Genomic DNA, 25,120 nt, shown 5'->3' with positions numbered 1-25,120 from the left:
TCACGATTTTCAGATAAATATTAAGCAGCATAACTGTTTTTAACATTGATTTAAAAAAAATCTTGAGCAGCAAATTAACATATTAGAAGGATTTCTGAAGGATCATGTGACACATGGTGACTGGATTAATGATGCTGAAAAATCAGCTTTGCATCACAGGAATGAAAAAAAAAAAGAAACAGAATATTACTGTTTTACTGTATTTTTGATCAAATAAATGAAGCCTTTGTGAGCGTAAGAGACTACATTAGAAAACATTAATGAACCTTACCGACCTTTTTACCAACTTTTGAATGCTAGTGTAGCCTACAAGCAACTAAAGGCATAATTTAATAAATGGGATTCCAAATGGGAATGAAAAAGAGAAAATTGGAAAATATTTTGTATTGAAATAAACAATAAGAATGACACAATAACCACTTCTGAATGATGAGAATAAGGCCGAGAATGGAGATGAAGGTATCTCTCATTACTTACTTATCTCTCATTATCTCTCATTACTTATTACTTGCTCTTGGCATGAGAGACAATGCTCTTCACCCCAGAATCTTTCAAACACGGTCCTTTCACTCTCTCACAAACACACCGCCATATACAAGTAAGGGTTACTGCTCTGTTCATTTGCCATTAATTAGATTTAGCCTTTGTCAACCAAAATCGAGCTTATCTCTCTGCCCAGAAAGTCCACAGCGCGGTCGCCAAAGCACACTGCTTTTTTTTTTTTCAGAGCATTCAGGCTCAAAAGCCACGGCTCCATCATTTAAATGCTTGCCTTTTCTGTCCGTCGCCCCTCCATTTTGTTTCTTTGTGCTTCGGATGGAAAGGGAGGCTGTGTTTCATGCGCACCCCGAGCTGTGTTAAAGCAGTGTGTCAGCACTGTTTTCCTCTCATAAATAGCCCTGTCTATTCTTTACAATATCTTCATCATTGTGCATCTAATAGGGTGTTATTATGAGCAGACAAAATAAGCGACAGCTGGGTGTGAATGTGTGCGCATGGGTTTAGTATGGGGGGGAGAATCAGTGCGTTTCAGTAGGGCAGAGCAGGCCCACTGGCAATGCAGCTGCAGCATTACTGGGTCAGTGTGCCATCGTGTTATTCGGCATCACTGTTCTCTCTCTCTCTCTCTCTCTCTCGCTCTCTCTCTCTCTCACCCTCCCTCCCTCGTTCCCTCGTGCTTTCATGTTGGACATCACCCTTAAAAAATGCCAAACTGTGGCAGGCAGGCAGTCAAGCACTGCGCGGTGTGGTCAGCGGGAGTGCTTTCTTCTTTTCTGTCCGTGAAGGTGTCTGTAACCCCCAGCGTTTAATGTGGAAGTTAGATAGAACAGGCTGGTCTGATTCTTGCATGCTCTTAATATTTAATTCACCATTGAAAATGTAAAATTGACATTTTTTATGGAATATTGCAGTGTTTATTATAAAGGATTTATTTGTGCACATCTTTATTTATTTTTTAGCCATGTGCCCTCATGATCTTTAATCAAAATAACTTACCCTCCCTCTTGCAACAACATCTCTTTTCTGATGATGTGTTTACTGCCGTGAGGGCGGGACAACCTGTCACTCACATGAGATCACAGCAATAACAGTCAGATTAATTTTCTCTATTAGGAAATTGATTTTGAACAATAACTTATAACCCTTTAAAGACAAACCTACTGTAATACCTTGTTTACACCGGACGCGAGTGGCGTAAAGTGAAAAACAATAAAACGTATTATAAACTGTGATTCTGTCTACACTGGATGTGGCGCGACGCGAGCGACAAATCTCCGACTGTAAACTGATGCCAAATTTAATTTATGACACACTGACATGAAGGACAAATGCTTTGCACGACGCGACATGAGCGACAACGGCCGTGTCCAGTGTAGACACGGTGTAAGCTACAAGGTTGTTAATCCATGGTATTTGCTTCTGATGAAGCCGCCAGTCCACATCATTTCAGCTTATTTTAGAAAATAATCGTTTAACAGTGGAATTCAATCACATTACCCATGATGCTGTATAGAAAATTACACCAATCAGAGAGCCGAAAAAAGCAAAACGCTCCTAAATAGCTCTTTAGCTCCGCCCACTCCCATGAAGCACTGCAAATTATATAATTGAGTCAATCTCTCTACGCTCTCAAAATACTGAAATGTTTGTACACTGTAAAAAAAATATTACATCCCCAAGTCAAAAATTTCAAGTGACCGATAACATCTACATTTTTCAATTAGTCTGACGTATTATTTCTCATTGAGCCAATGTTAACAGACTATTGCAACAAGAATTTCACTTGGGCCAATTGAAAAATGTAGTTGTTATCGGTCACTTGATTTGGGAGGGTTAGAATTTTTTTACAGTGTATATATATCCATATTTTGCAATAAACTTAAAATATATTGGTTTATATACATAATGTTCGTGAATGTTTTTAATTCGATTATGCAGTTCGCAATGCTTCATGGGATTGTAATTCTTTCCCTCATTAAAGCTGTTAAGTACACAGTCATGTACATTTGTCTTTTTGTAAGATTTAAAAAAAAAATTTGCTTCAAATTAAAGTTTGAAGTGTTGTGCTTCGCCTCGTTGCTGATTCGGCTTGGTTCATTACTTATTACTCTTTAACAAGACTTTTTTTAAATCCCTATGGGAAAAATGTATGAAAACAATACTTCCGGAACCAGCGCCGCTGAGAGGGTGCTAATGCACTCCATTGCAAACCACAACAAACCAGTCAATGGATGGACAAAATCAAGTCCCGTCCTCATTCGAGAAGCCGTTTCACTCTAGGGAAGAAAAGACTATTAAAATGTCTGTTTCATGTTTACTTTAAAGAAAATACTTATAAATGTCATTTAATCAGTCGTTTTGTGAGATCCAGTGATAACAGAACAGCCTCTATATAGTGTAAGTGTTAGTGCTCCACACACGCCCACACATAAGATCACACACTCACAAATTGGGTAACACAATTCTGTTCACAGCCCTGTTAAACGATTAAGTGCTAGTGCAAATCCTTTTTGACACGTGAGAGCGCCACTGACCTTATTACTAATACTACGACAACAGCTGTAAACAGGCTTGTTTGTGTGAGCTGCTCAAATGCAGTACCCAAAACACACCGGGTAATCCAAACTTAAACAACAGGTTGACATGTTTAAAATTAATCAGTTTTGCAACCGAGATACTCTTACAAAAAAAAAAAAAAGAATGCATAATTTTATACATGATCACCAGTGAAAAATGTGAGTAGTGCTTGACAATGTAAAAGTATCCAGCATGATTGATTGTGGGTGGTTGCTTGGGGCATTATGATGCGGTTGCTAAGGTGGTCTGGATGTTGCTAAGTGGTTGCTAGGATTGTTGCTGTGGTGTTGCTATGGTTGTCTGGGTGGTTGCTAAGGATATACTAGGGTATTCTGGGTGGTTGCTAGGGCATTAACTGTTCCTGGGTAGCTGCTAAGGCTTTAATGACGGTATTTTGGGTGGTTGCTTTGGCATTGCTATATGTTTCTAGGATGTTCTTAGTAGTTACTAAGGCATTAAGTCTGGTGTTCTGGGTGGTTGCTACACTGTAAAAAATCCAACTTACGTTTTGTATGACACATTCAGTTTTTAAAGTTTATTCAACTATTTAACATGAAAAAAGTTGAGAAAAGTTGAGATAACTCAAACACGTAAGTTGAGAAAACTAAAAAATGTCCTGCAGCTGGTTGCCTTAAACTTTTAAGTTTTCTCAACTTTTTTTTTTTTTTTTTTACAGTGTAGAGCAGGCATGACCAGGGTGATTCTATAGGGGAATTATCACCCTACGTCACACGGCGTCACGCAGGTTCTGCTGCGCATGTCGGGACCAAAAGTGGTCAAAAAAATATGCGGAGAACATTCCGAAAATTAAATATAAACTCAAATATATATAAAAAATGTTTTAAATCGAGCTATTAGTATTATTCTTAACCGTATCTGTGTAATGATCAGCTGTTAAACGGGTCTTTCTGCAACCACGATGCGCACGCATCCCGGATGTTTACAAACCTATAATTGGTCTATAGGTTGTTGTGGGTAGTTGGTACGGCGTTAGTAGTTTGTTTTGGGTGATTGCTAGGGCATGACTATGGAGATGCGGGCCGGATCTGGGCCGACACTATGTTGCGGTCTGGGTAGTCTAAATGCAAGATATGCACTGAGGATTAATAATCAGGGTTAAGCGGTTAATCAATAAGTTATGACGACAGTTCTTTTTACATTGCTTTAACTCATCAAAATAAGTTAAGATTCAGCTCATGTTTTAAGACAGTTTCATGTAAGTTTAAATGACTTAAACATCCAAGTTGATTGCACTTAAAAATTTAAGGCAGCAACTTTTTTTTACAGTGTGTTGACCACAACTCTCATTAGAGTATTAGTAGACTATCTTCCTTATATCTGTTAAATCTTTTTTTTTTTTTTTTATGGTCTTCCAACAGACATTCTAGTTCTACTGACTATAAGTAACTTTGCAAGTGCATGTCAACTTATTCCACTAACCCTTACCCCTTATTCTATTAACCCTATACCCCTAACAGTCTACTAATACTTAACTAATACTCTAATGAGAGTTAGTTGACATGTAGGTGTAACGTTTCTTATAGTCAACAGAATGTCTCAAAATAAAGTGTAACCATGTAAAAAAAATATATATATATAAAAAAAATTAAAAAAAATTATAATCAATCATATCCATCTGAATTAATTTAACTGGACATTTTGCTTATATTTGTAAAGTTAAAAAAAGAAACATTTGTTATGCAAACTGTCTTTCCTCAGATGTGTCTACTGATTGCTGATGTGTTTCCTATGATGGCTCATTCACTTCCTCATGTGCTTGTGTGTGTGGGTGAGTGTGTGTGTGGGGGGGGAGCTCTACCCTACGCAGAAAAATAAAAATAACCTTTAGATACATGTGAGTAGATTTAGCCCACATCCTCACGTTTTTCTATTCCTCTCCCAAATCTAGTGTGGAGAGGAGAAACAGAACCAATATGGGAAAGAGGAGCAAAGCCATTCAATTTGATGTTTTATTAACAAAGTTCGGGAGGAACACATTTAAATGATCTTCCCAATCTGTATGAGAGGAGGCCTATATATATATAACTAACTCAACTATGTTCCTCCACAGTTTTTTGTGCATCCCTCCACCACCACGACTTGTCACTCTCGGCTGGTTCCTATCCTATCCCAGCCATGTAAACGGAGTGAGTACTCTGAGTTCGGGCCACATTCCGAGCACGCCAAATACGCATACTCTTATATGATTATTTGTAAGTGTGAACTTGTGAAAAGAAGAAAGGGGATGGGCAAAATATGGACAAAGGTTCTGTTTTGGGGTTTTTTTTATAAAGGAAAGGGGATTTGGAAGGTGGCTGGCCCGTGCACATAAATCCATTCAGCCCACTGTCCATCAAAATGGCAGTGGCTGTAACACAGGGGCTGGCCTGCATGTTATCTCCCGACTCACCTGTGTCTGCATTGTGCTTCTTGTATCAATCTCTAGCCTTGGGCTATTCATGGCAGCGTCTGTACACAGGGAGAATCACAGTTCTCAGAATTGCACTGTTAATACAGTGGCTTCATGTGATAGGTGAAACCAGAGATGTATGAGGTTTCTGTTAGAGAGAGAGAGAGAGAGAGAGAGAGAGAGAGAGAGAGAGAGAGAGAGAGAGAGGAGAAAGTCCCTAAAACACCTGACATTAACATGCAGCACATCCTGATTTTGCAGAGTTAGACATGTTCCTGAGTCAACATATTTTGTTGATCGTTGAACAACATTCCTGTTCGAAAATGTATCCCTACCCCTAAACCTAACCCTACCCATAAGTTACCCCTAAAATCAGAGGGAAATGATAGGTGAATAACAGATCTGATTGGTTGATTTGAATGTTGTTCCAGGAGCAACATAGATGTTGATCCAGGAACATGTTGCACTTGATGAAATCAGGTTATGCTTAACATGCATTTCGTATCTGGATAGTATATAGTTATTCTTTAGCACGGTTGCATTCCAAGATACAATCTTACTTGCTCGGTTTCTCCCAAGGTTTTTTTTCTTCTTCTCCATTCTGTCACCTGATGGAGTTTTGGTTCCTTGCCATTTTCGCCTTTGTCGCCTTTGGCTTTTGGCTTGCTTAGGGACACTTAATATTCAACAATATTACTGATCTTCCTGCATTGGAACCATTATATGAGAACTGAACTGAGCTGGACGATGACATCACTGTTTTCTCCAGAGCAGCTAAATATATAAATGAACTAAATTAATAACTTTTTTACTACAAAAATAAACCATCACTGAATTTACTTAAGCTGGACTATATGACGTTATTTTCTTCTAGATCTGTAATCTTCAGAAATCTGTATTGTAAAAAGCACTATATAAATAAAGGTGACTTGACTTGCTCAACAAAATGTAAAACAATATCTAGGGGCTGTGTTGTATCACTAATAACTAATAAGAATATTAAAACATTGAAATAATATTCTAAATCATATTTAGAAAATGTTTTATTGAATATTAAAACCAATGACAGATAATAAAAAATATATATAATATGGAATATTAAAAACATTGACATATCATTCGAAATAATAATTTAATGAATTAAAAAAAATATTGAAGGATATTTCAAAATAACAATTTAATGAATTTTAAAAACACTGACAAATAATTCAAAATAATAATTTAGCTTTTTTTTTTTAAAGATGGATCATTAAAAAATAAATTAAAAAAAAAAAAATATATAAATATCTGGTATCCTAATATAAATAATAGGTTTCCCTATTCATTCCCATAAAGATACTACTATGTATTAGTGGGAAAAGGCCCCAGCAAAAATAGAGGGGGAAATTGAGAACTTGCAGATTCCAGTGGGATAATTAATTGGATATGTTTATTAAATCACGTGATCAGACTGCAAGACCTACATTTATGTTGTCCTTTTCACAATGGAAGATAAGAACAAAAAGGATAAAAACCTGCAAGAACCAACTTAGTAAGTCTAAAAAACCATGACAACACAGTCTGACAGATAATGATTATTAGTAGCACAACCTCATCTTACTGGTCGTGACATGCACAACAAAATGTATTTTCTTTAACTTATTTTGTGTAATAAGGTCAAAATCCATCCCTGACCACCTCTGAATGTACTTTCAGTGATTCGATCACGATGTGTTGTGATTTAGCTTTTAATGTTAAATCCGATTATGATCCAACCACCAAAAACCAGGTGTGAAGGGGGCCAAAGAGCAGCAGCATGCGAAAGACATGCATCTGTTCACAATACACAGACAGCTTGAGCAGTGTCGTAATTCAATTCACAGTATCTCTCCTCCATGCGGTAAACAAACCATTTTTCTTATTTGGAGATTGCAGTAAGACAGATGCTCCAGTGTCTCCATGCAAAAGGACATGAGGACCATTCTGTGACTTGTTAGTGGTCAGGAGAATGTGTGATAGGTGGTAGATAATAACATTTAAATAACAAATCCACCTTTTTTTTGCGATTTAAACTGCTGAGGAGGGGTCGGCCCTCGCGGAATGAGCGCGCAAATACGAATTAAACACTATTAGATGGTAAACAGTCGCCTCTAATGTAATATAGGACCTTCCGCTCAATGAATAGCTAGGTACTTACTGAGGCAGAAATGCCCGTGTAAATTTGATCTCACTCTGTTTAATGGCTAATTGGCATATTTGCTGGAATTTGCCCTCTGGAATTTCCCAGATACTGCTGATGCAGCCGTTGTGGGGAGGTTACACAAAAAGGGAAAGTAAAAGCAGAAGGGGTGATGTGATAAAGCGAAAGTGAAAGCCACGATCTGAGAGTAATGTTGAAATAATGAACTCATTCGAGGGATTCCCAGTGAATGTCATGGCACAAAAAAAGACCTTTTGGTTTTTACCACGTGCTAGTTAGTTTGCAAACACAGGTGGCGTATCATCACGACTATATGTGTGGGGACAGCAGGTGCTTTCCAGGGTCAATAATGCAGAACTAACAGTGGCCAAATGCTGGTACACTGAAAAACAACCTATGTTCCTCTGAAGGGAAGTAAAGGGAATGTTTGATGGATTAAAGTCCCATGTTTAGGGACTTTACTGTTGGTGTTGGGGAAAAATCCTGGCTTAAAGGGATAGTTTTCTATTTCAAGGGAAATTGTCTTTCTTATGTTGAATACAAAAGGAGATATGAAAGAAAGAATGATCATGCTGATCTTTACCACTCACAAAAGCATATAGTGACAACAGGCTGTTAAGCTCCAAAAAACAAAAGTTAAATAAAGATAGTTTAGAAAGCATGAATATCAAATTATGTAGTCATACTATAGTTTTGAGTAAGGACCACAACAAAATGTAAAAGAAAAAGCCATCATCATTTATTCACTCTCATGTCGTTTCAAACCTGTATGAGTTTCTTCTGTAGAACAAAACAATATTGAAGAATGTTTTTGTGCATACAATGTAAGTCAATGGGGTCCAAAACAACATTGGACCTAACTGGCTTTCATTGTATGAAAAAAAAAAAAAAAATTGGAATGAAATATAGGTCTTCTTTATATTCAAACTGATTGACTATGAAAATCAATAGTCAATCAGACTCTTTAACTAAAAGGATGTTTTAACTGCATCAAGACGTGGAGAGTGAGAAGCTGCACATAGGGCAGCATGCATTGCGGTTCTCTAAACTTTGTTTGCAGACCAGATAGTTTATTATTGTGACATGCCAGTCAGGCCTTATGCAAAACATCTAAGAAAACGTCCCCGAGCTGAGTGACCTTTTGGCCTATTGACCCTCCAGCACATTAAGACTCAAAGCTAAAGTCAAGATTATTTTCTTGCCTTCATCTTTGCCCGAGTTGAACATCTGTCTCTTAAAAAGCAATGCCATATGCTGCCATTGTCTCGGGAGATTCTTATCTCGTCTTACTGATCGATGACGACGGCCAGATTAAAGCAGCAGACATGTTTTGGATAATAGCAGTGTGCGTTTAATGAGCTAAAAGTCACCTCTAGTGTGGAAACTCACGAAAAATGAAAAAAATACTATATGGCAGCGGGTCTTTTGTAACACAGAAATTTTCACAGCCGGCAATACTGTTTAGTCAAAGCTTTCGGTTAATAGGAAGTGGAAAAAGGAATGTTTGTGTAAAGTTGCCGATGTGTGAAACTGTATTGAGTGAGTAATTTGTGATAAATCGATTTATTAAGCAATACAATATAACATCTCTCTTCTTCTGGCTCTCTCACTTTCACTCTCTCTCTCTCTCTCTCTCTCTCTCTCTCTCTCTCTCTCTCTCTCTCTCCCTACCCTCCCCTCATCCCAGCTTGTGATGCTCATCAGTTGCCTTCTGAATGGAGAACAATAGGGCCTTTTGAGGATATAAATCTCACTCTGTGTTCAGGCATGAAATCTGGGCAACCAAACAAAAAGGGCCATTGAGTGTTGCGAAGAAAAAAACAAGAAAGAGATAAGATGCCCCACGTTGAGTATAGCAGAAACCAGTCAACTGCCCCTAGGCCGTATCTTAGAGAGAGAGAGAGAGATATGCTATTAAGAATCAGAAATAGATAGAGTTTGGAGTGGGTCACGCACCTCCCCTTGATGTCCTCCCGCGTGCTCTCACTTCCATCAGGGGCGAAGTTTGCTCAGAAGACACCGGAGCAATAACATGTGCTGACTTCTCTTCCAGACAGCTGAGTTTAAAGTTTAAAAGTGCACTCCGTCTCAAAGTTCTCGCCTCTCACACCCTGAGGAGGCCGGTGTCTTCTGCTGAGTCATGGAGTCCTGCCGGTGGTCCTACACAAAATAACATAACCTATATAATTATCATGGCTGGAATCGATCACACGCTAGAGCTCACATGATCCTGAGAGCATGCTGTTGTTTAGCCGATGTCAATGCATGGCACACACAGACATGTTTATCTGACCATCTAGTGGCATCTCTTTTACAAATCCCAGATGCAGAGAAAAATTTTAAGCTCAATTATAAGCTCAGCTATGTGGACAGAATGGCATTATATTCATTATTTATTTGTGGTGATTCAGCTTCTTATCTAACAAAATTGTAAATATTTGGATGTTTTTATTTAGCTATTAACTTTCCTAAATAGTTTCAAGGTCCATCCTTCCTTGTGACTCCCAAGAGTGAGAGAGTGTTCAGATGTTTCTGTAGCATCTTGGAATGAAACTTTAGAAGCAAAAACTGTGTTAAAGTCTGATTCATTTCTAGGAATTAATTGATTCAAAACTCTGATAGAATGACAAATTGTCATCACTCAAGAATTGAACATCATCCTGTGCCACTGTTCATATATAGTATATTCTTTTAAATAAATCAAATGTTATGTACATTAAAAAGTGTGTGGTCAGTGAGTTTTTTATTTCAATCAAATTGATTAAAGGTGAGAGTTAAGGCATTGATAATGTTACAAAAGTTTTCTCTTCCAAATAAACTATGCTGTTCTTTTGAACTTTACTTTCTGTTCATCAAAGATAAAACTTTTTTTTTTGTTTTACTTCCCATAAAAATATTAAGCAGCACAACTTTTTGACATCAAATCAGCACCAAATCAGCAATGATTTCTGAAAGATCATGTAATGCTGAAGACTGGAGCAATGATGCTGACAATTCAGCTTTGCCAACAGGAATAAATTGTATTCTAAAAATAAAACAGAAAACAGTTATTTTAATTTATAATAATATTTCACAATATTACATGTTTTTACTGGATTTTTGACCCAATAAATGCAGCCTTAGTGAACATAAATCTTACACCCCAAACTTTTGTAAATTAACAGAGATTAAATTCAATTTTTATTTAAGAGATTAAAATTAATAAAGATTAATTGCTGTTCATTACTATGTATTGCTCTATAAATTAAAATAATTAAATAAAATGTTTCCCTGTGGGTTTCCTTTACTGAAAGACAATAAACATGCCTTAATTGTGATTTAGTTCTTACATGAAACATGAAACGAAAGATTGAGATATTGCCACTGAGATGGGCAGCAAATCAGCTCAGAAGCCTTTTAAAGGCACCAAGGGGGATCTGGAAAACTCAGAGGAATGTGAACTCTGCTCACTTGACCTAAAGGTCACAGTGGTAACCACTGAGCCTACCAGAAAACTCTGCTTTAGTTGGGAACAATTCTATGAGGCTTGAATGTGTCATTTATTCTTTCCTTGGCAGATTTCCCCCAGCTTTCACTGCACTGGACTCTGTAAAGTCAGCATCTAGTTTCAGTTAAGTCCATAATGCTGTAGGGCGATCAACCCCCACATTCACACCATCACCATCCTCCTCTCTCGCCCCCTGCTGTGGCCAAAACAGTCACAGAACTGAACAGTGACTGAGACTAGTTCTCACCTGCCCTGCCCGGTCTGATGTCCCTATCATTGGCATATCAGCACACCTATTGACATTCATGTGCGAGATGTTGCTCCTGCAGGAGCTATTTGTTGTCTGGCCATACAGCTCCACAGGGATTAAAACACCAAGCCAAAGAAGACTCTCTGCTGGATGGAAGGTGTGAACTGTAGGCCTCACTGTGGAGGACGCTGGCCATTTACTCTTCCCTCTAACTTTCGAAATGATCTGGCGACAATAAAGGCCTTTCAGCCATTGGAAAAGGGGAAAGCGAGAGTCTGACGCATGGATGATGAGGTGATGTGTCCTGACCCGTCATCAAGAAAATGAACCACATCACAAAAGCTCCGGGCACAAGAAAACTCCCCCTCCTCTCCATCACACCCATCCCCCAACTCTCTCCCTGGAGAAAAAGAGGAGACTGTTTCAATATATGAGCTTATTCATTACATTCTCTCGTCTGACACACACAAAACGTATTCTGCCCCGTTCCCCCTCCCTGAGGTTCTGAGAAAGTGGCGAGATGCATATGCGGTGAAACATTCTTCATGAGCGATTGCATGCCTTACATTCCTCCACAAACAGTTTAGACTTTATGTCATTTGACAAGGCCGAGGCGAAAAAAAATGAGGGCTACGTGAAGAAGGAAAAGGAGAAAAAAAAAAAGAAAAAAAAGGATAAAGATTTATGTTGTATATATTATATCTCAGGGAATCCTTGGTAGCACTTTGAAAAGATCTGATTATCAATATAAAACTGTGAGAACCAATAAAACAGTGTTTCTCAACTGACGGATTGCTGCCCAAATGGGTCACAGGTCTGTTCTCATGCTCAATGCACATAATAAAATGCAACTAACCATAAAATCGTATATAGATATCATAAAATAAATCGGCATATCAACTTTTCAAAGGGAGGAGATATTTCTTGCCATATCTGTTCGTAATGCCAAAGGTTAAGTCCAATCAAACTTTATGGTAGTTTGGTGCAGATTCATCTGTCACTTATTAATGTGGCTAATACTAAAACATAGTTTGGCCTTTGTTCCATGTTTACCAGGCTGGTAAATCACACTGTTGCTGTTGTTTATGCACACTTATGCCTATGTCATATTAATATATTTGTTTATTGTTATGCAAATAAATAAATATATAAATAAATGTCAATGTTTCAAGCAAAAATCATTTTTTTCATGCATTGATTTCTGATTCAACACTGAAATGTGTACAGTTTTTAATACTACCACATATAAATGTTGTGTTCATATTGACATTATACACATATTAGATTGTAAAATATGCAATATAGTAATCTAACTGTTGATTCATTTCTAGAGTACACACACATTTGCTATTTACCATGAACAGTTTAATGAAGCGTATAGGTTGTTTATCAGAGAAGTGGGTAAAAGTATGTATTTATATTAATCATTGAATGGTACTGTTGTTTTGAGAACAGTGAGTCGAATATATTGGACTACAGAGTACATTCACCACGGACATGTCATTAATGTTTTAGTTCTAGTGTGAGGGTGAATGGGTTCAATTAAACTGAAACCCCATTGCTCTCAGTAAGCAGAGAATTCAACAAGTCACCCTGTTGGTTCCCTCTTCTTTCCAGTTTGATGCCATTTTCTATTTCCATGGACATAAAGTGGAATCAAAGAGGTGGGACATGGAGGGTTCAATAAGTGGGCGGGGCCGTGTCTCAGATTGGTTCGAGTTCCCGAGGCACGCCCATGGGCGGGGCTTTTGGTTATCTTGAAGCGCTGTGGAACTAGAACTGGTAGTAGTAGGTCGCCTTCGACGCTCACGGGTGGAAGACAGTGGATCATCTCAAGTTTTCCTTATAAAGGAAAAAAAAAAAAAAACTTTCCTCGCGCCTTTGGATGCACGTTACGCCATTTGGTCTGGATTATTCTTCCACCTACCTGAAATTGAGTTCTTTTTAATTTACTTTAAAACAACATTAAGCATAATGGGATCCCAGGCATCAAAGGGAGGAGTGGCTGTGGAGGGGAAAGCCGCCGCTGCTGACCCGGCTGCCGTCAAGACTAACGGACAGGTAATTCATCTCCCCATCTGCGACACACCCACATCTGACCAACAAGTGCTTCGGCGAGAGTTGCAAAACCACCGTCAGCCATTTAAGTATCACTCTGAGTGTGACAAAAAAGACGGTGATTTGAATGGAAAAACAACGAAATAGAAGAAGTATAGCATTTATTCATTGTCTTATTTATCATTTCATGTCTCGTGGCAGTGGCAGGCGAGAGAACCGAACGGTTTCTTTCGAGAGAATCACATTAGGCTATTTAAACACGGTTTCCTTTCTTGAGCTGAAAGCGGATTTTTTTGTTTTTGTTTTGTTTTTACGTGTTCACGATTTATTTCTCCCGTTAAAGTCCGTTTCTAGCGCTTGGAGACGGTCGGTGTTGTTGCCATGCGATCTCCATTAATGCCAGTGTAGGAGGATGCTGCACGTATTCACTATGCATGGGTTAACAGCAGGGGGTTGCGAATGCGATCAATCTGGAAAATGTGCTTGTAATTGGTATTTGAGAATATAGTTTTGTTTTCCCAATTCTTTTTATTTAAGTATTTTATACATTATATTCGATACATTATTGTGTTAGTCTATCATTTGTCCTTTTTTTTTATTTCATTATAAAAAAATAAAAATAAATCATCTCGTGAGGTTATGTAGGGTTCTGCTTGGGTTTTTTTTTTTTTTTTCTATGAAGCGCGTGGAGTCTTAATTTGCAGACGCACGAGCTTTAAAGTCTAGACATTGAGACGAGAGTCCACACTTGGTCAAGCTTTTGAGGTTTTCTGTGACAAAACGTCTTTCTTATCAATGAGTGTACTTATATTTTACGGTACTTTTTTAAATCGATGTTTGTAGTTATTCTATCGTCGATGGATAAATGGTGAATGAAACTCAATGAAATTCTCCATCGTGCTTCGCTCGAGCTCAGTCTTTTGTTCCAAAGCTGCCGTCTCGTTTCGCATTGTGTGTGTTCGGTATGGCTCTATCGCCCTCGCTTGGTGGTGTGCGGTACTGCAAGGCGTCACCTCGAAGACATGCATTATTTACGTGACGGGTCACTGATGTGTCGTCGACGATTGAGGGAATGCCCTGCTACATATGTGTACATTGTAGACCCATAGTGAATATTCAAACATATTGGTTTCTGTTGCATAAATTTTTAATGTCAATTTTGTTTTTCCTTTTCTCAGGAGAACGGCCACGTTAAGACCAATGGCGATGTGTCTGCCAAGGCAGAGGGAGACGCCGCCGCCACCACTAATGGTTCTGCGGAGGCAGCCAAGGAATCTGAGCCTGGAGCCGGCGATGCCATCGAGCCCGCACCCGCCGCCGAGGGAGAGCCTGCCAAACCAGAGGGCGAGGCCACCAAGGAGACCCCCAAGAAGAAGAAGAAGAAGTTCTCCCTGAAGAACTCCTTCAAATTCAAGGGCATCTCGCTGAAGAAGACCAAGAAGAGCGCCGAGGTGAAGGAAGAGGCCGCTCCTGCTGCTGCTCCAGCCGCCGAAGAGAAGACAGAGGAGAACGGGGCGGCCGCTGAGGAGAAGAAGGAGGAGGAGGCCAAGGCCGAGGAGACACCCGCCCCCGCCGAGACCCCCAAGGCCGAGGAAACCGCAGCCAAGGCTGAGGAGCCTGCTGCCCCCAAGGAAGAGGCTGCTGCACCTGCTGCAGAGCCCACAAAACCAACAGAGGAGACCAGCTCAACACCTGCACCATCCGAACAGAAGGAGTGATTGTACTTCACAAAGGACTTTGTGAACTGTTTTTCCAAGAAAAAATATATATTTATATATATGTGTATATGTATACATATGTATATATACATGGATATATGTATATGTATATATACACATGTATGTGAAAAAAAGACTCCTTGTGCCACTTTCTTCAAGATTAATAACAAATGACAGACTAGATTCACTAGTTCACTTCCCTGATTATGGCTCAAAGATCTGGAATTCCGAGCGAAAGCCGAAACCTTTTGGAAGCAGGATGTCTGTGCAAGAGTGAGTTGAGGATGGAATCAAGGAAGAGCATCTTTCAAGCCCACCATCGAATAGATGCGACTATACTGATGAATTGTGCAAGATAAACATCACCACATATAATGACTGTTAAAAAAAAAGGAAATCGAAAAAGACTTGCCAACTTTCTACATTCCTATATTTTAACCCAAATTTAAGTATTTTGTGGTGTATAGAGAACCATTTTAAATATCCAGAAGGCTTTGTCTCGTTTGTTTGAAATCGCATTTTAATTTTCATCTTGGCTTTAAAAAAAAACAAAAAAACAAAATAAAAACACATTTGAGCTTGCTATGTTCACATTTGAAGTTTTAAAAGAAGCAGAGTTGTTATGTGTTAAATGTGAGCCTTGATCTGCTTTTTGGTCTCTGTAAATACATTTGACCAATTTTGTTCTTTATTTTGCTAATGTTTAAAGATGTTACTGGTTTTATTGTAAAGTTGATAATGGTAAATAAATGTTGGTTACCTACAGATGTTCACTTTGTGTTTGTCCTTCTTCACAGTGGCTATGTTTTTACAGAAATCACTCATGAGCCACTTAATACATTCAGACATGTAAAATTAATCCACTTTGGGAAAATAGAAAACCTCATACTTACCGTTCCACATAGATCCTCTACGACTAGCCAAAAACCTAATAAGTAATGTGGCCATGTTTAAATACAGTATATGTAAAATCAATTTACTTTACTTCAAATTAAAGTATCTTGATATAAGACTTGAGGTACCATTGTAAAAGCCTAATATCCCTAAAAAATTAGCAAATCTCACAGTTAAGTAAAATGATATAATTAAATAATCAAGTCATTTGTATTTCATTACATGCTTATGCTTCGCATTACATTCATGGTTCATTCAACCTCAAACGAATTAGCTTGACAAAAAATTCACAGTTTTCAATAATTAATGGTTAAACTTTTTTTCTAATTAGCCTGTGGAAGATTTGTGTGAGGATGATGATTGGCCGATTCATTTATAAAATAGACGTAAATTCATGGGATGGGATACTAAAACTGAAAAACATTGCTTGCTGTTCTATTTTTCTCTTTTACCGTCTTTGGATGAGTAACCATCACATTGTAATTAATATACATATTTATACATACATATCCGCATTATTTATTTATTTCCCCCGTCTGTCTCGTAATGGCAACAGATTTATCGCTGGGGATTAGGGAATCAAATTTAATCTTATGGCGCCATCGTGTGTCGAATTGCAGTATTGCAGTCACATTTGCAACAATCAACTAGTTTTAGTGACTTGTGGACTAATTGCAAATGTTTAGAAATATGTATTACACTTAGTGTTGGGTTTCTGAAAAAGTTCACACAAATGTTATATGTGTGTGTGTTAAAGCACCATCTCTTTGAATTGCGTTTTAATGCAAACGGAACAAATTTAAGCATTGGATTAAAACATTTAACACTCTCTCTTATTCCTTTTTGGCACTTTTTCTCTTTATCACCCTCTTCTATGTTAATAAGTAAATATGTTTATGGGCATATGCATCATCTGGCAGAATAGATGTGCTGCCTATGCTGCATGAATTATGACGAAAGAAGGGATTATGTGGTCTGATTGCAGAATCACACAGTATCACTTCCTAAGTAACCTTGGTGGAATGAGAGGATGGCAGTTTCAGATATACTGGTAGACAGTACGGGGTAGTAACTGATTATATAATCAGATTCCAAAATTTGATTATATTAGCCTTCATTTGAAAGGGACAGTTCACCCAAAAATGAAGATTCTGTCATCATTTACTCACCCTCAAGTTGTTCCAAACCTGTTTGAATTTCTTTCTTCAGCTGAACACAGAAGAAGATATTTAGAAGAATATGGTATAGCCAAACAGTTGATGTACCCCATTGACTTATGGGTGGAAAATACTATGGAAGTCAATGGGGCCCATCAAAAAATTTGGTTACCAAAATTCTCAGAATTTTCATTTTTGGATGAACTATCCCTTTAAATGCTCATAAGATTACAGTTACTTTGTTATTGATTACATGGTTGCATATTATTCACACAAATGTATTGGTTTTATTATATTAATTATCAGTGAGTCATTTAATCATCTTTTACTATGTCTTTGGAAGGCTTTTGTCTTTCAAACACATATGCACAAAATGATACAAAAACATAATTTAGGCATACTGTGTAATCATGCATGCCAACCCAACTGCATTAGTGTTGCAAAGGTAGATTGAGTTACACAAATTCATTTCTGGGATATCTTTTTAAACTGTTTACAGAAATATAACTGGTCTGATATGTTACCACAGATGGATGACATTTGTAATGTCAAAAATGGCCTGTTCATAATTCTAGAAACTACCCCATAAATGTAAAAATGTAGATCTTCATCTGCATCACTAGAGAAAATGCCCTTCATATTTTTGTATACCATGTAAATACATTTTCAATCCATGCTTTTGAATTTGGGGACAAAAGCACAATTCAATCAATTGTACCATGTAATGCAAGTTATAAACACTGCCGATGAATAGCTGTTAAACATTATGTCTTCATCATATCCACTAATTATTGATTCTGGAAGTCTTTGGGAAAATATTTCAAACCTGGAAGACTTTGGCTGTGTAATGTCACTGTTTTCCCCCCCTTGTGTTTATAATTATTTATTCATGTGATGCAAAATTCCCAAACTTTTTTGTAGGCCAAATATTTGTTTAGTAAGTAAAGTACTTACTACAATAAAGTACTGTTTAGTGCGCTTCATGTTGTTGATAACTAAGAATGTACCTTAAATGTATTCGTTTATGAGTTAATAACTATAGAAGAAAAAGCTGTGAATAAACCAATTAGAACTGATAGTCATAAATAAACTATTAAAATTATTCCGTGATTGTTATATTTTCAGTCTATAACTTGCAGATGTTTAAACAGCTGTAGAGTAAATGGAACTAGATAAAAAAGTTTGTTGACAAACTTTAAGTTGGCATGAAAAAGCCTTGCCAGAAAGTTTGAAGAAGTTTTAAAAGCTTGAAGTTTGAAGGTTTTTAGTTTTAATTAGTTTAAGTTTTAGTTTAGTAGTTTTAAAAGTTTGAAGTTTCAGTTTAGAAATATTAGATAGAATGGAAAATTTGTCTCGATGGATTATAAATAGCACATAGCTAATGGAGTCTAATGGACCTCTCCATCAAAATTTGAATTTAGTTTGGAGTTAGAATGAAAGAAAGAAAGCTTGAAGTTTAAAGTAGTTTAATATAGATAGATAGATAGATAGATAGATAGACAGACAGACAGACAGACAGACAGGTAGATAGATAGATAAGTTAGAAGAAAAAATTAGACAGTTGAAGTTTGTGTCTCAATCTGAACATTTCGCAATGAAAGTCTATGGGACTTTTCCAAGCCAACTTAACTAGTCTAGTCCTAAATACTTGATTAAGACAGCAAGTGAAATGATTGGCGGAGAAATTCAAGACTCACGCCCTCCGTGATGGAATTTGAACTGTGATTGGCTGAAAGCTACCCGAGACAAGTTGCTATTGAAGTTCCTCAGTGCGCAGAAAGCCCGGCAGGCGCAGGCTGTAATTGGAGGGTAAAATGGCGCTGAGTTCTCAAGGAACAAAGAAGAAAGTTTGCTATTATTATGACGGTAAGAATTGCATTTTTACGGGTGAAATATCGAGCTTTTATTCTCAGAGAAATGAAACCCGGTGCCTGCTCTGGATAAATTCTGCACAATGCTTAAGTTCCTTTGAGTGCTGCTTGCTTAATTGTTAGCCGGGTTTAGCCGCACGGTGCTCATGCTAGTGTTAGCCTAGCGTGCTATCTGCTCTTCATCCTGTTGTTCTTATTCACTGCAGCAAGTCTACAGAATGGAGCTTACACCAGCAAAATTCACACTTTCTTTGCAAGTGCGATATATTGCATACACTTTACCACGTGTATTCTTTATCTCCCGCAAATAGCGTCGATAAAATTAGCTTCACACTACGGGCCGTAAGAGTTCATATGAAATGAGCTCGTTGCTTTCATTGATGTCTTCACTGCTAGTAGTAGCATCACTCCAAGCGTGTGGGAATGATGCTCTCGTTTGTAACGGGAGCTGTTTTGTCTTTGTTTTTCCATGCTGTTTGCCGTTTTCTTCCCTTGTAGTCACGTATTGTGTTGTGGATTGTGATAATATTTATGATCAGGGTGAATCTTGCAGTTGGCTTTGTGTCTAGTTCAAGGCCTGTTTGAAACATTAAATTATTGCTGACTTTATAGAACAATCCGATATTTTTCAAAGAACATTTAAGTCTTCTATGAAACTAAGAGTATCAAGCAATATTCTGTTTATGATTTATATATATTTTTTTCTACAGGAGATGTTGGGAATTACTACTATGGCCAGGGTCATCCGATGAAACCCCACAGAATCCGGATGACCCATAACCTCCTGCTCAACTATGGGCTGTATAGGAAAATGGAAATTTATGTAAGGAAAATGCATCACTTTGTATATTTTAGGATTTTTTTCCCCCGGGTTTTTTGCTGAGCTAATTTCTTAATTTGTTTGCACATTTAGCGGCCTCATAAGGCCAATGCTGAAGAAATGACCAAGTACCACAGTGACGACTACATCAAGTTCCTTCGTTCCATCCGCCCAGACAACATGTCTGAGTACAGCAAACAGATGCAGAGATGTGAGTTGATGTTTTTTCTTTGCTCAAGCTGATCAGTTGTAAAGTCTTAAATGAAAAGACTGCTTTACTTTGGACTTTTCATGTATTGGATGAACAGTGAAGGTGTTTTATTCTCTTTGCAGTTAACGTAGGGGAGGATTGTCCAGTCTTTGACGGCTTATTTGAGTTCTGTCAGCTCTCAACAGGTGGATCTGTTGGTAAGTGTTTTTATTTTCTCTCTCACAGGGTCTGCTTAAGGTTTGCTTATGTTTGGCACAGTTAAATGTTGTTGTTTTTTCTTCTAATAATTCTCAGCTGGGGCTGTGAAACTCAACAAACAGCAGACAGACATTGCCATTAATTGGGCAGGAGGCCTTCATCATGCCAAGAAATCTGAGGCGTCTGGATTTTGCTATGTCAACGACATCGTATTGGCCATTCTGGAACTGCTCAAGTATGCTCTTTACTTAATTATTATTTATTTTTTTAAGTCTCTTATGATCACCACGGCTGTCTTTATGATCAAAAGTTCAGTAAAATCAGTAATGTTGGTATAATCTAATTCCTGTGATGGCAAAGTTCGATTACTTTAGTTGTCAGTGAGCACGTTTACATGCACACCAGTACTAGTATAAACTCCCAAAAATCAGCTTATTTGAATAACCTGTTGTCCGGGTTTACATGTAAACCAATAAGCCGACAATGCAAGTAAACCAAGTTTACAGCATTTTATTAATAAATTCGGTTATTATCCGGCAGTGACGTCATAACGTAATAATCTGCGTATCTTACTCTGAGTATTTCGTTTATTCGGTTGTGATTTTTAAAATTACATATTTCATAGAATTTAAGTTTGAGCTCTTGTACAAAGAATCGTTTTGTTTAATTACTTCAAACACATTTTGATATTAAGCAAAGCCTTCTGTAACCTTTCCAGGTACCATCAAAGAGTGCTTTACATTGACATTGACATTCATCATGGTGATGGAGTTGAGGAAGCCTTCTACACAACTGACCGTGTCATGACTGTGTCCTTCCACAAATATGGAGAGTATTTCCCTGGTACTGGAGACCTCAGAGTAAGTCCCTGCAAGTTGAATGACTTTTGATAAAGTGTGCATGTAACTAAATATCCTTATTTTCTTTTTGTAGGATATTGGTGCAGGGAAGGGAAAATACTACGCTGTAAATTACCCGCTCAGGGATGGTATCGATGATGAATCCTACGAAGCCATATTCAAACCTGTACGTTTGTAAACCTTTACATTCTATAAAAAGTCTCATTGCCAAAATGTGCTTGTCATCTTAAATTGCAGTGAAATGAATGAGTGTTTCTGAATGTCCTGCAGATCATGGCCAAAGTGATGGAGATGTACCAGCCCAGTGCTGTGGTGCTCCAGTGCGGCGCTGACTCTCTGTCTGGAGATAGGTTGGGCTGCTTTAACCTCACCATCAAAGGTATCAAACTCAATCAAACCCCCAGATAAATGTCTATGGGCAAGTTCACACTACAGGACTGTAAGACTAGCTGAATTAACTATACTTAACGAGTATCTGCGACCGCTACAAGCATTGATTTGGCTTGTGATCCTTGTGAGCTTGCCTTAAAGCTACTGATATTTGTGTCTAACCAAACCCCTTGTGGGTTTTTTCAGGTCATGCTAAGTGTGTGGAGTACATGAAGAGCTTTAACCTGCCATTGCTCATGCTGGGAGGTGGAGGCTACACCATCAGGAACGTGGCCCGCTGCTGGACCTATGAGACGGCTGTAGCGCTGGACAGCACTATTCCCAACGGTGACTTTCTCTGATTGTTGTTTTGTTAGATTGTCATGTTTTGTTCTTTCGATGGTGAACACCCTTTCACTTTTTTCGTTACATCAGAGCTCCCGTACAATGACTACTTTGAGTATTTCGGACCTGATTTCAAGCTTCACATCAGCCCCTCCAACATGACCAATCAGAATACAAATGACTATCTGGAAAAGATCAAGTGAGTGGAATGATTAGCTACACATGCTCCTTTCAATTCTCACTTATTTGTGTTGGACTTCTCAATGCATATTGTTTTAAAGCAGCTTTATAAAAAATGCTTGTTTCTACGTTACATTTTATTTGATCAAAGGTACAGTTCTAAGATGATACAAATCATGCAGTTTGCTGACGTCATGTATTAGTTGAGGCAGAAACAATTACTCTTTAAAGCAATTGGGTTTGTGCTTTTGTTTTGCTCATGTTGCAAAAAACAAACTGATTTGAGTCTGATATGCTAATTTAAACTTCTATAATTAAACATCCATTACATATCTGCAGGTTGTACATTGAGATGGTTTGATATTTTGTCTTTTTTTCTCTCTCTACAGACAGCGGTTGTTTGAGAATCTGCGGATGTTGCCTCACGCCCCAGGGGTTCAGATGCAGGCGATCCCGGAGGATGCTGTTCAGGAAGACAGTGGAGATGAGGAGGACGACCCTGACAAACGCATCTCCAGTGAGTGCCAGCTTTATTCCCCTGTTGCCGGTTCTTATATCACTGTTGAAAATTGTATAAGTTTAATAATTGTGTAAGCTTCATGATTTCAATTAGTTAGACATGCTTTTTGATTACTAACAATTTTACACCACGTATCTGTAACACGCCCGCTCCGCGACACTAGTAGTTTCGGGGGAGTCTTCCACCCCCCCCTGAAAAAAATCCTAGGGGAAACACTGTGGAAAGATGTGGAATTTACCATCTTGACTTGAGTGTTTCCATAAAGGCTGAGCACGAATGAATGCTTATTTTTCTTGTCTCCAGTCCGTGCCCATGACAAGCGGATAGCCTGCGATGAGGAGTTCTCAGATTCTGAGGACGAAGGACAGGGCGGCCGGAGAAATGCAGCCAATTACAAGAAGCCTAAACGAGTGAAGACCGAAGAAGAGAAGGATGGAGAAGAGAAGAAAGGTGAGCCAACAGGTACAGCTGGTTTCTTTTATTTCATATTAGCATGAACAAGTTAAACTTCTGAGATATTGCAATAATTAGCCCAAACTTACTTCAATGCATTTGCGTACTTTATATAAAAAAAAGCACTGCATTGTAGTTAAGAGAAATGAAATCAGTGTGAAATTGACACGCTGTCCTTCCCATTTGATACCAGATGTTAAAGAAGAGGAGAAAGCTTCAGAAGAAAAAATGGACACAAAGGGGTAAGTTCTCTCACAGTGTGGGTTTTGAAATATGGCCCCAGGTTTTCTAGTTTTAACAAAAAGGCTTTATTGTTTTTTTTCTTTTTGAATTATTATTACTTTTTTCAGCAAGGAGACATTAAATTGATAAAACATGATAGTAAAGACTTATGTTACAGAAGATGTATTTAAAACAAATGCTGTTCTATTGAAGGAATCTTACAAAAATATATTAAAATAGAAAAGCTTTTAAATTGTAATAATATTTTACAATATTACTGTTTTGCTTTTGACTATTGTTGGTCAAATAAATGTATCGCTGGTATACTATTGTATATATTGCAATTTATATTTGCTCTATAATATTTGCAAAGATAATTGCTTGCATTGTTTTTCTTAATTTCTTTTTGTTTGTTTTTTACAGGCCAAAAGAAGAATTAAAAACCGTCTGAGAAATGGACATTTGGTCCTCATGGATGCATGAACATAAATTGTCATACACCCTCATCTTCTCAAACGACAAACCCACATACACACACATTAGATGTTAGCTCTAGTCCTGAGCTAAGGACTGTAAATTATTTTGTAAGACTTGTTTTACTATTTGTAATCTAATGAAGCGGTATAAAAGTTTTTACATTTACAAGTGTGAAATGACAGATGTTTCTTTTTTTTTTTTTGTGCTTTGGAACCATGTTTGTTTGCCTCCCACCTTTAATCCTTATGTTACTGTTTACCAACAATAGCACCTCAAACAGGACCAGAGATAGCACATCTTTCTCTCCCATCATGGGAAGCTCTCCCCTTGAATTTCTTTTAAATCATGGATTGACACACTTATTGGCCGCTCTTATTTAGATTTCCCTGCAGATGCTGTTTGAGTACAGTGTCCTTTACCTCGTTTTTAAGCGCTAAATGTTTGTTTTTATTAAGGTGTCTGTCTTGGATGGCTCTGTATTGAACTTTCCCCCCTGTCTGGTGGGGCTTGGCAAAGACTTGCTGTATTGCTGTTAGATTCCAGATTCTTTTCTGTTGTGGTTACGCTAGCAGGTCAGTCACGGCTGACCAGAAATAGCCGTTTGGAGTTCCAGAGTTCAGTGGTTGTGAAATGTCCTTATTATAACAATGACTTTGATAAATAAAGAGAAATTCTCTGACATTTGTGGATTTCATTTATCTTCATAAACACAATATTCTGTGTTCACAGCTTGTTGAAAATCTGGTGGAGTTTTATACTGACTGCATCCAAACATTATCACTTTACACTGGTTGTTCATTGACATTGTTCATGAACCACTGCACTAATCAATGTTTTAACATTTCATCTGTAAATATATAAGGATTGATGGATATAAAATCAGAATTCAGAACACACTCTTTTTGCACAATTTCTTTATAGGTAAAAATGTCTTACATTTAATCAACATTTTGTGAAATTTTAAGCGTAGGTTGGAGAAACCATTCAGTCCTGTCAATCATTATTATTAGGGTTGCCAAATTATGGAAAGGAAAATTGGGGACAATCGTGGTTCAAAAATAAGGGACACTCAAAATATTTGTACTGTACCACTGTTTCATTTCAGTATCTGCAGTTAATGTGTATAAAAGGTTCTCAGACATGAACATATTTGGGTAATTCCATTTGAAATCAACCAAATTTCAGAAACTTACAGGGCTCATTTTTTATTTTGAAAAAAAAAATCCTGAAGAAACATAAATGAAGAAAGCCAAAATTTGAAATGTAATGAATGTATATTAACTGATTTGGAGTCAGACTACAGGGGGTAAACAATTACATTAGAACAGCGTTATTTTATTTTTACACCGAGATTGGTAGGTCT

The 25,120-nt window shown here is 37.7% G+C and overlaps 2 protein-coding genes across 3 annotated transcripts; both read left to right on the top strand.

The window, feature by feature from the left end:
• Nucleotides 1-13,180: 13,180 nt before the first annotated feature.
• marcksl1b (MARCKS-like 1b) lies at nt 13,181-15,945 on the top strand. The gene is made up of 2 exons (XM_082185514.1): nt 13,181-13,465; nt 14,641-15,945. The coding sequence occupies exons 1-2, from the start codon at nt 13,379-13,381 to the stop codon at nt 15,178-15,180; spliced, it is 627 nt and encodes a 208-aa protein (XP_082041640.1). The 5' UTR covers nt 13,181-13,378; the 3' UTR covers nt 15,181-15,945.
• A 3,035-nt stretch (nt 15,946-18,980) lies between these two features.
• hdac1 (histone deacetylase 1) lies at nt 18,981-24,436 on the top strand. 2 transcript variants are annotated; one of them, XM_082185282.1, is made up of 14 exons: nt 18,981-19,097; nt 19,813-19,925; nt 20,016-20,133; nt 20,256-20,330; nt 20,428-20,566; nt 21,050-21,191; nt 21,265-21,357; nt 21,462-21,570; nt 21,768-21,908; nt 21,996-22,104; nt 22,475-22,602; nt 22,909-23,055; nt 23,252-23,300; nt 23,704-24,436. In XM_082185282.1, the coding sequence occupies exons 1-14, from the start codon at nt 19,046-19,048 to the stop codon at nt 23,729-23,731; spliced, it is 1,443 nt and encodes a 480-aa protein (XP_082041408.1). In that variant the 5' UTR covers nt 18,981-19,045; the 3' UTR covers nt 23,732-24,436. The 2 variants fall into 2 exon arrangements, with proteins under 2 accessions (XP_082041408.1, XP_082041407.1); XM_082185281.1 differs by having other exon boundaries at nt 22,909-23,067.
• Nucleotides 24,437-25,120: the final 684 nt, after the last annotated feature.

This window comes from Leuciscus leuciscus, assembly GCF_965113295.1.
Source record: "Leuciscus leuciscus genome assembly, chromosome: 12".
NCBI lineage: Eukaryota > Metazoa > Chordata > Actinopteri > Cypriniformes > Leuciscidae > Leuciscus > Leuciscus leuciscus.
Note: the sequence above shows the minus strand (reverse complement) of the source record. Positions and strands in the feature narration are given on the sequence as shown.

What these genes read in the sequence shown, in the direction of transcription:
- hdac1 (XM_082185281.1), top strand. Translation starts at nt 19,046, where the DNA reads ATGGCGCTGAGTTCTCAAGGAACAAAGAAGAAAGTTTGCTATTATTAT. An exon ending in AGTTTGCTATTATTATGACG is followed by an intron (nt 19,098 to 19,812) that starts GTAAGAATTGCA and finishes TTTTTTCTACAG; the next exon opens with GAGATGTTGGGAATTACTAC. An exon ending in ATAGGAAAATGGAAATTTAT is followed by an intron (nt 19,926 to 20,015) that starts GTAAGGAAAATG and finishes TTGCACATTTAG; the next exon opens with CGGCCTCATAAGGCCAATGC.
- marcksl1b (XM_082185514.1), top strand. Translation starts at nt 13,379, where the DNA reads ATGGGATCCCAGGCATCAAAGGGAGGAGTGGCTGTGGAGGGGAAAGCC. An exon ending in CCGTCAAGACTAACGGACAG is followed by an intron (nt 13,466 to 14,640) that starts GTAATTCATCTC and finishes TCCTTTTCTCAG; the next exon opens with GAGAACGGCCACGTTAAGAC.